At 37.3% G+C, this 7,795-nt stretch overlaps 1 protein-coding gene across 1 annotated transcript; it reads left to right on the plus strand.

The window, feature by feature from the left end:
* The first annotated feature begins 2,126 nt into the window (after window positions 1-2,126).
* On the plus strand, window positions 2,127-3,317 carry LOC105762123 (uncharacterized). The gene is made up of 3 exons (XM_012580031.1): window positions 2,127-2,321; window positions 2,475-2,777; window positions 2,895-3,317. The coding sequence occupies exons 1-3, from the start codon at window positions 2,127-2,129 to the stop codon at window positions 3,315-3,317; spliced, it is 921 nt and encodes a 306-aa protein (XP_012435485.1).
* Window positions 3,318-7,795: the final 4,478 nt, after the last annotated feature.

The following is a 7,795-nucleotide window of genomic DNA, read 5'->3' on the forward strand; positions in this document are numbered from 1 at the left end:
GCCAACAAGCATTTCAACAGAAGTTGAGTGAGGATTAGAGGAATTTAATCCACTTGTTCTTAATAATGTCGTATTTCCATCATCGGAAGGTGAGGTTAATATGCATGTTTAAGTCTTAGATTAAATAGAGGAGTAATGCTGGGTAAGATTTACATTGAATTTTATTGCCTCGACAATCACCTACACTTTTATACCTTGTGAGCATTTAGTATTCTGCTGAAGATTCATGTTTGGGATCCTAGTTTATCACTATCATATTTTGTTTTATTGTTTTCAAATTTTGCATCGACAAATATCCTCACAATTTATCTTATTTATATCTAGTTATTGCACCGACATTAATAGACAAAAGACTATCATCCCTGTGGGATCGATATCCGACCGACTCACATTTGTCTACTACACTTGCATCGACAGTGTACGCTTGCACATTATTGCTGAGATGTTAAACAACCGATCAAGTTGTTGGCGTCGTTGCCGGGGATGGCGTTAGTTTTATGTTTTTTTTGTGCGTTTTTGCACTTTATTTTCCTTATATAATATTTAGTTTTCACTAACTGGTTTTTCTTTGTTGCGATTTCTTTAAATTTAATTTAGGTGTTTTATGACCAGAAGAAATTTGGATTTTCTTGCCAATTTTGATCTAAAAATTGAAAAGACTGTTCGAAGTAGACTTCGAGAACAAAGAAATATGGCTCTACCAGGGAACAATGTAGCCATACCCCCGATGCAACAGCAAATTGTTAATAACCCATTGTTTCCACAAGATGCTCGCATACAAAATAGGACTATACTAGATTTTGTAGCACTTGTTTGGGACGATTTATAACCAGGAGTTGTTAGGCCAGCAATCCAAGCTGGGAATTTTGAACTCAAGCTAGTATCTTTCAAATGCTGAAATCTAATGGACAATAGGCTGGACTACTACACGAAGATGAGAGAGAACATCTTAAATCCTTTTTATTGATTTGTGCTTCTTTTAGTCAACAAGGCGTTCTTGATGATGCCTTGAAGATGCAATTATTTCCTTATTCCTTACAGGGAAGAGCCCGTACTTGGTTTTTTGGACTACCTGCCCGATCAATTACTTATTGGGATGCATTAGCAACACAATTTGTGTTGCGATTTAACCCGCTGAAAATGAACGCTCATCTTCGAAATGATATCACTACTTATCATCAACTGGACAATGAAAATCTTCACACCATAGGGGAACGATATAAATCTTTACTTTGACATTGTCCCATGCACGACATTCAACCAAAAACACAAATATAGATTTTTTATAATGAGCCGAATTCACATACAAGGAATCTTGTCGATACATCAGCCAATGGACCTCTACTGGATTGTACTTATAATGATGTTGTGGGAATTCTTGAGAGAATTGCTCAGAATGATTATCAAATCCCTATCTCCAGAGCTGCACAAGAAAAAACTACTCCAGGAGTTATTGAATTGGATGCAATAACCTCACTAAGTGGTTAAGTTTCTTCTCTTACAAATATGATTAAAAATATGCAAGGGACTAGTGGTGTTGCACCTATACAAGTTGCTCAGCAAGTTGATGTTCCTACCTTTTGTTGTGAGATTTGTAGTGACAACCATAGCTATGAAGATTGTCCATAACATGAAGAGAATGCCTATTATATTAGTAACATTCGCAACAATTCTTATGGAAATTCTTTCAACAACTCTACACGCAACCAATAGTTTTGGGGAACTTAGAATATTGGAAAAAATGCTACGACATTCAGATGTGGGAATACATCTACTCAGGGTAATTATAATCCCAGGCAAGGGAGCTACAATCAACAATAGTAGAACTACAATTAGCACACTTAGATACATCAATAACAAGGCCAGACACATTCACACCAAAATCTGATGCAGCCATAACACTCTTCATTACCAAATCAACATGTTCAAGGACATTGACAACAACCGTACACTCAGCTTTTACTCCTGACCCATTAGCAAATCTTGAGGCGTTAATGCGGGAGCATATTACTTTCACAAAAGCTATCGTACAAGGGAATTCATTTTCCATTTGAGCATTAGAAGTGCAATTAGGACAACTTGCTTCAAATCTAAATACTCGACCACCAGGTTCATTACCTAGTGACATGAAAAATCCTAGTCTGAGGGGGAAAGAACATTATAAGGCTATCACTCTTAGGAGTGGTAAACAAACTAGCGAACTGTTTATCAACTCTACTGTAGCAACTCAAGATACGGATGGACTGATCACTGGTGAGAAGGTTGAATCTGATGAATTTGTCGATGCATCAGACAAAGAAGTTCTACAAATTATCATTCATGTACCTAATGTCAGACCTTCAAAATTGTCGATGCAATCAAAGATGTTGGTGCAAGCAAATATATCTCTACCTTTACCCTTCCCACAATGATTCAGGAAGAATGAGCATGACAAGCAGTATCAGTAGTTCTTGGGCATATTGAAGCAATTGCAGATCAGCATTCCTTTAGTAGATGCTCTGGTACAAATTCTGAGTTATAGGAAATTTATGAAAGACCTCTTGTCCAAGAAGAAAAAGCTCATTGATATTGAAACTATTGCAATCACAGAAAACTATAGTGTTGTTTTGACAAACAAGTTACCCTCTAAATTGAAAGATCCTGAGAGCTTTACCATCCCATATTCAATTGGCAATCATTATTTGGGTAAGGCTTTATGCGACTTGGAAGCTAGCATTAACCTAATGCCACTATCCACTTTCAGAAAGCTAGGAATTGCTCACCTGAAATCTACTACAGTGATATTATAACTAGTCGATCAATCTTTGGCTCAACCTAAAGGGCAAATAAAAGACATCTTAGTTCGTGCGGATAAATTCATTTTTTCGGCTGATTTTATCATACTTGATTGCAAGGTAGACAAGGAGGTTCCCAAAATCTTGGGACAACCATTTTTAGCCACCGCTCGAACTCTGATTGATGTTAAGAAAGGTGAACTAACCATGCAACTTAATGATGACCAAGTCACCTTCAGTGTTTTTGAATCTATTCAATGCAAGGAAAAAGAAGAATGTCATACTGTTGATGTGCTAGATGATCTAATCAAGGAAGAATTCAAAGACCAAAGCACAGTACTTTCTGAAGATTTTGCAGTGACATCTGATGTCGAATGCTTAAATGATTGTCACAGCATGGTTGAAGCTAATAAACTTGAACTCAAGCATGGATGGCAGATTGAACCCTTAGACCTAGCCAATAGAACAACCCCAATTTTCAAACCATCTATTAAAAAAGCTCCTACTATAGAATTGAAATTAACCACTACCTCCTCATCTTAAATATGTCTTTCTAGGTGATCACAATACTCTCCCAGTTATTGTCTTCGCAACACTAGATGTAACTCAAGAAGAGAAATTGGTCCATATTCTCAAGCAACATAAAAGAGCTATTACTTGGAGTATTGTTGACATTCAAGGTATTAGTCCTTCTTTCTGCATACACAAGATCAAGTTGGAAGATGAAGGCAAGCAATCAATTGAACAACAAGGAAGATTAAACGAGAAGATGAAGGAAGTTGTCAAGAAGGAAATCATAAAATGGCTTGATGCTGGAATTATTTACCCGATTTCAAATAACAATTGGGTAAGTCTAGTGCAATGCATACCTAAAAAGTATGGCATCATTGTGGTTCACAACGATAAGGATGAATTAATTCCTACACTCATTCCCACGGGATGACGAGTTTGTATGGATTACCGCAAATTGAATGCGGCCACAAAGAAGGATTTCTTCCCGCTTCTTTCATTGACCAAATGTTGGATCGGCTTGCTGGAAAGGCCTAATATTGCTTTTCAGACAACTATTCTGGGTACAATATAGTTCCTATTGCATCGGAGGATTAGAAAACAACCTTTACCTACCCTTTTGGTACTTTCGCTTTTTACCATATACTTTTCAGTCTCTGCAACACACCAGCCACATTTCAAAGGTGTATGATGGCGATATTCTCAAATATGTTGGAAGACTCTTTAGAGGTATTTATGGATAATTTCTTATTCTATACAAATGATTTTGATCATTGCGCTGACAATTCAGATAAAGTACTAAAGTGATGTGAGGACACACATCTTGTTCTGAATTGGGAAAAATGTCATTTTATGACAAGTAAAGGTATTGTGTTAGGACACCACATCTCTAGTCAAGGTATTCAAATAAACAAAGCTAAGGTGGAAATCATTGAGAAATTACCTCCACCAACAAACATGAGGGGTATTCGTAGTTTTTTGGGACATGTGGGGTTTTACTGAAGGTTTATTAGAGATTTTTTGAAAATTGCAAAGCCCTTGTGCTCATTATTGGAACAAAATAAAAAATTCTTCTTTGACGATGCATGTCTGGATGCCTTTATTCAATTAAAAAAGAAGCTAGTAAATGCACCCATTGTCGTTGCACCCGATTGGTCTCAACCTTTTGAAGTTATGTGCGATGCAAGCAAATTTGCTGTGGGTGCGATTCTAGGACAATGGAAGGGAAAAATACTTTACGCCATCTATTATGCTAGTAAAACTCTTACAGAGGCTCAACTTAATTATACCACCACTGCGAAAGAATTGTTGGCTGTAGTCTTTTCTTTCAACAAGTTTCATTCTTATCTTGTCGGTGCAAAGGTTACGCTGAGATATCTCTTTGCGAAAAAGGATGCCAAACCAAGACTAATATGTTGGACATTACTATTGCAAGAATTTGAATAAAGTTGCAGGCCATCTGCCTCGATTGGAAGTTGGTAGTGAAGACGGAGACTTACTTCAAATTGTCGACGCATTCCTAGATGAGAAGTTATTTGCTATAGATGCAACTCCTTGGAATGCAGATTTTGTTTGTTATCTTGTGTGTGGAAAACACCCATTGGGTGTCACAGGCCAAAAAAAAGAAAGATTTCTTCATGAAGTAGTTAAGTATCATTGGAATGAGCCGTATTTATTCAAGGTATGCAATGACAACATCATTCGATGTTGTGTTCTGGAAAAGGAGATGCTTTTAATCTTGAAGCATTGTCACGATGCTTCTTATAGAGGTCATTTCTGTGGTATGACAACTGCTACTAAAGTTCTCCAATCAGGATTCTACTGGCTGACATTATTCAAAGATGCCCATAATTTTGTGAATTAATGCGATAGGTATCAACGCACCAGTTCTATATCTCGACGTAATGAAATGTTCCATCAGCTAATTATGGAGGTTGAATTATTTGATGTTTATTGTATGGCTTTTATGGGACCATTTTTGAGTTCATTTGGAAATCTTTATATATTAGTAGCTGTTGACTATGTCTCAAAGTGGGTTGAGCTATTACTGTCCCAAAGGATGATGCAAAGGCAGTGCTAAAATTTTTTCACAAACATATACTCACCCGTTTTGGCACACCAAAGGCATTGATTAGTGAATAGGGTACAGACTTTCATTGCAACCAAGTGGCGACTACACTAAAAATATATGAAGTTAATCATAGAATGGCTACTACTTATCATCCTCAAACCAATGGACAATTTGAAGTTTTGAATAGACAAACCAATAGGCATTGCAAACAATAGACAAAACTCCATTAGGGATGTCACTGTATCAATTGGTTTTTGGGAAAGCATGTCGCTTGCAAGTCTAACTGGAACACAAAACAATGTGGGAAATTAAGAAAGTGAACATGGAATATGAAAATGCTGCAATTTACAAGGAGAAGACCAAATGATGGCATGACAAGATTATCCTGTAGCAACATTTTATCGCGAGTCAACATGTTTTATTATTTAATTCTCGGCTCAAATTGCACTTAGGTAAATTGCATTCACGTTGGTCTGGACCTTTTGAGGTTGTCAACGTATTTCCTCATGGTGCAGTCATAATTTGAGATTTACGTGATGGACACTAGTTCAAACTGAATGGACAGAGGCTAAAACACTATTTTGGCAACAATGATCAAAAGCAGGCAGAGACAATTAAATTGGTAAAAAAATTTAATTTTTAATTGCTACCCTATAATTTTTGTTTGTTTTATTTATGTTTGCTTTCCTTCTTTTTTGTAGAATAATTAGGTACCATTGTCGACGCATTGAAATCTTACTATTAGTACATTCCATAAGTCTGTACTGCCATTTATAGCTCATCAGAATTCAAAGAAATTTAGATTCCACAGTTGGATCAAAACTCACTCAACGTTTGATCCTTTTGAGTGGGATCAATTTCTATTGGACACAACTCTTCCCGCTAGCCTTATAGCTCTCCACAAAATAATACGCCTCTCCATCTTCCTCTTTCACCCACTATAAATCCCCTCCCATTGTACCGACTGTAACTCATTCAAGCAACCTTTTTTTTCTTTTCTCTTTCAAAATCATATCTTTTTACCTTTAAACCATTCTACCTCAACAAAAGATGGCTAAAAAAAGATGCTCGGTCAAGAAAGCCACCAAATCTGCTGGAGAACATGCGTCTTCTGCTACCTCAGTTTCTGAATCGAAATTCCCCATGCCAATACAGACAAAGGAGCCAGTAATCTTTTTGAATAAAGCGGCAAAGGAATGATTTCACGACAATATACTGAAGCGAAAATTCCATCCCTAGTAGGGCATTTCTCGTTGGCCACAACAAGACTTGGGTAAGCAAGTCTCCAAAACCATCTCAAAGCTAAAATGGGAAACCTTTTGCACCCATCCTGGCAGCTACTCTCCTTCACTAGTACGTGAGTTTTATGCTAATCTCGAGGGTCATGAGTTAGAGTTCATTTTCGTTCGAAAAGGTTTAATACCATGGGATGCTGCAACAATCAACGAGCTGTACAACACAAAGGTCGATGTCGATGAACACTCTAAGTTCATGGATTACATCACAGATGAAAAATGAGACCTATTGGTGAAAGACTTGTGTATTGAGGGAGGAGTGTGGATGTGTTCCCATCAAAAGAATTATACAATGCACCATCGTTTCTTGATGCTTCAAGGTAAAATTTGGTTTCATTTTGTCAACTGCAGGCTAAAGCCCCCCATTCACAGCATCATAGTCACCCTAGACAGAATGTGTTTAATATATTTTATTATCAAGGTCAGACTGGGATCTTGGTTTTCCCATCACTAGTGATGTTATTGTGCTAGCAAAGAGAAATCATGCCTCGTGCTAGTGAGGAAGTCTTGGAAAATAAGGGCCCAATCAATGAAGCCTCTTTAGAAAGAATAACTCGAGGTAAAGACACACCGATGCTGAAGGAGGCAGAGACCAACAATATAAGAAAGGGCAAAGCGAAAGCTGACAAAAAAGAAACAAACTTGAATGCAAAGACATTATTATGGTGCAAATTGAAGGATGTCAAAAAATGGTAAATTCCATCAACAACAGGCAGATTAGGCTTGTTGCTACAGAAGAAGATATGGAGAAATCCCAGAATTTTTTTTGTGCTTATACCAGAGCATGGAACAGTTCTATTATAGCCTCATTAGGCCAACTAAGCTCATCCCCACTACCGAAATTCCCTGTGTTTTCACCAACAATTCACAATTATGACCCCTCTTCCTCGGATGATGACTTAGAAGACCGAGATTGACCGGTGGCATCCCCACTCATTGTGCAAGTTTTTGATGCTGAGAAAGAAGAGGAATCCTGGGACGCTAAAGAATGCCTGCATAAGATTGATAGCTTGTTTGAGGATGGTATTTTTGCTGATCAAGAAGACACTGTTGTTGAGAAGGAAGTTGTTACTGCAGAAGAGGAAGTTGTTGCTGAAGAAGAAAAAATTGTTGAAAATGAAAAAGAAAAAGAAGAAGAAGATTAT

The sequence above is a fragment of the Gossypium raimondii genome, chromosome 12 (assembly GCF_025698545.1).
Source record: "Gossypium raimondii isolate GPD5lz chromosome 12, ASM2569854v1, whole genome shotgun sequence".
In the NCBI taxonomy this organism is placed as follows: domain Eukaryota; kingdom Viridiplantae; phylum Streptophyta; class Magnoliopsida; order Malvales; family Malvaceae; genus Gossypium; species Gossypium raimondii.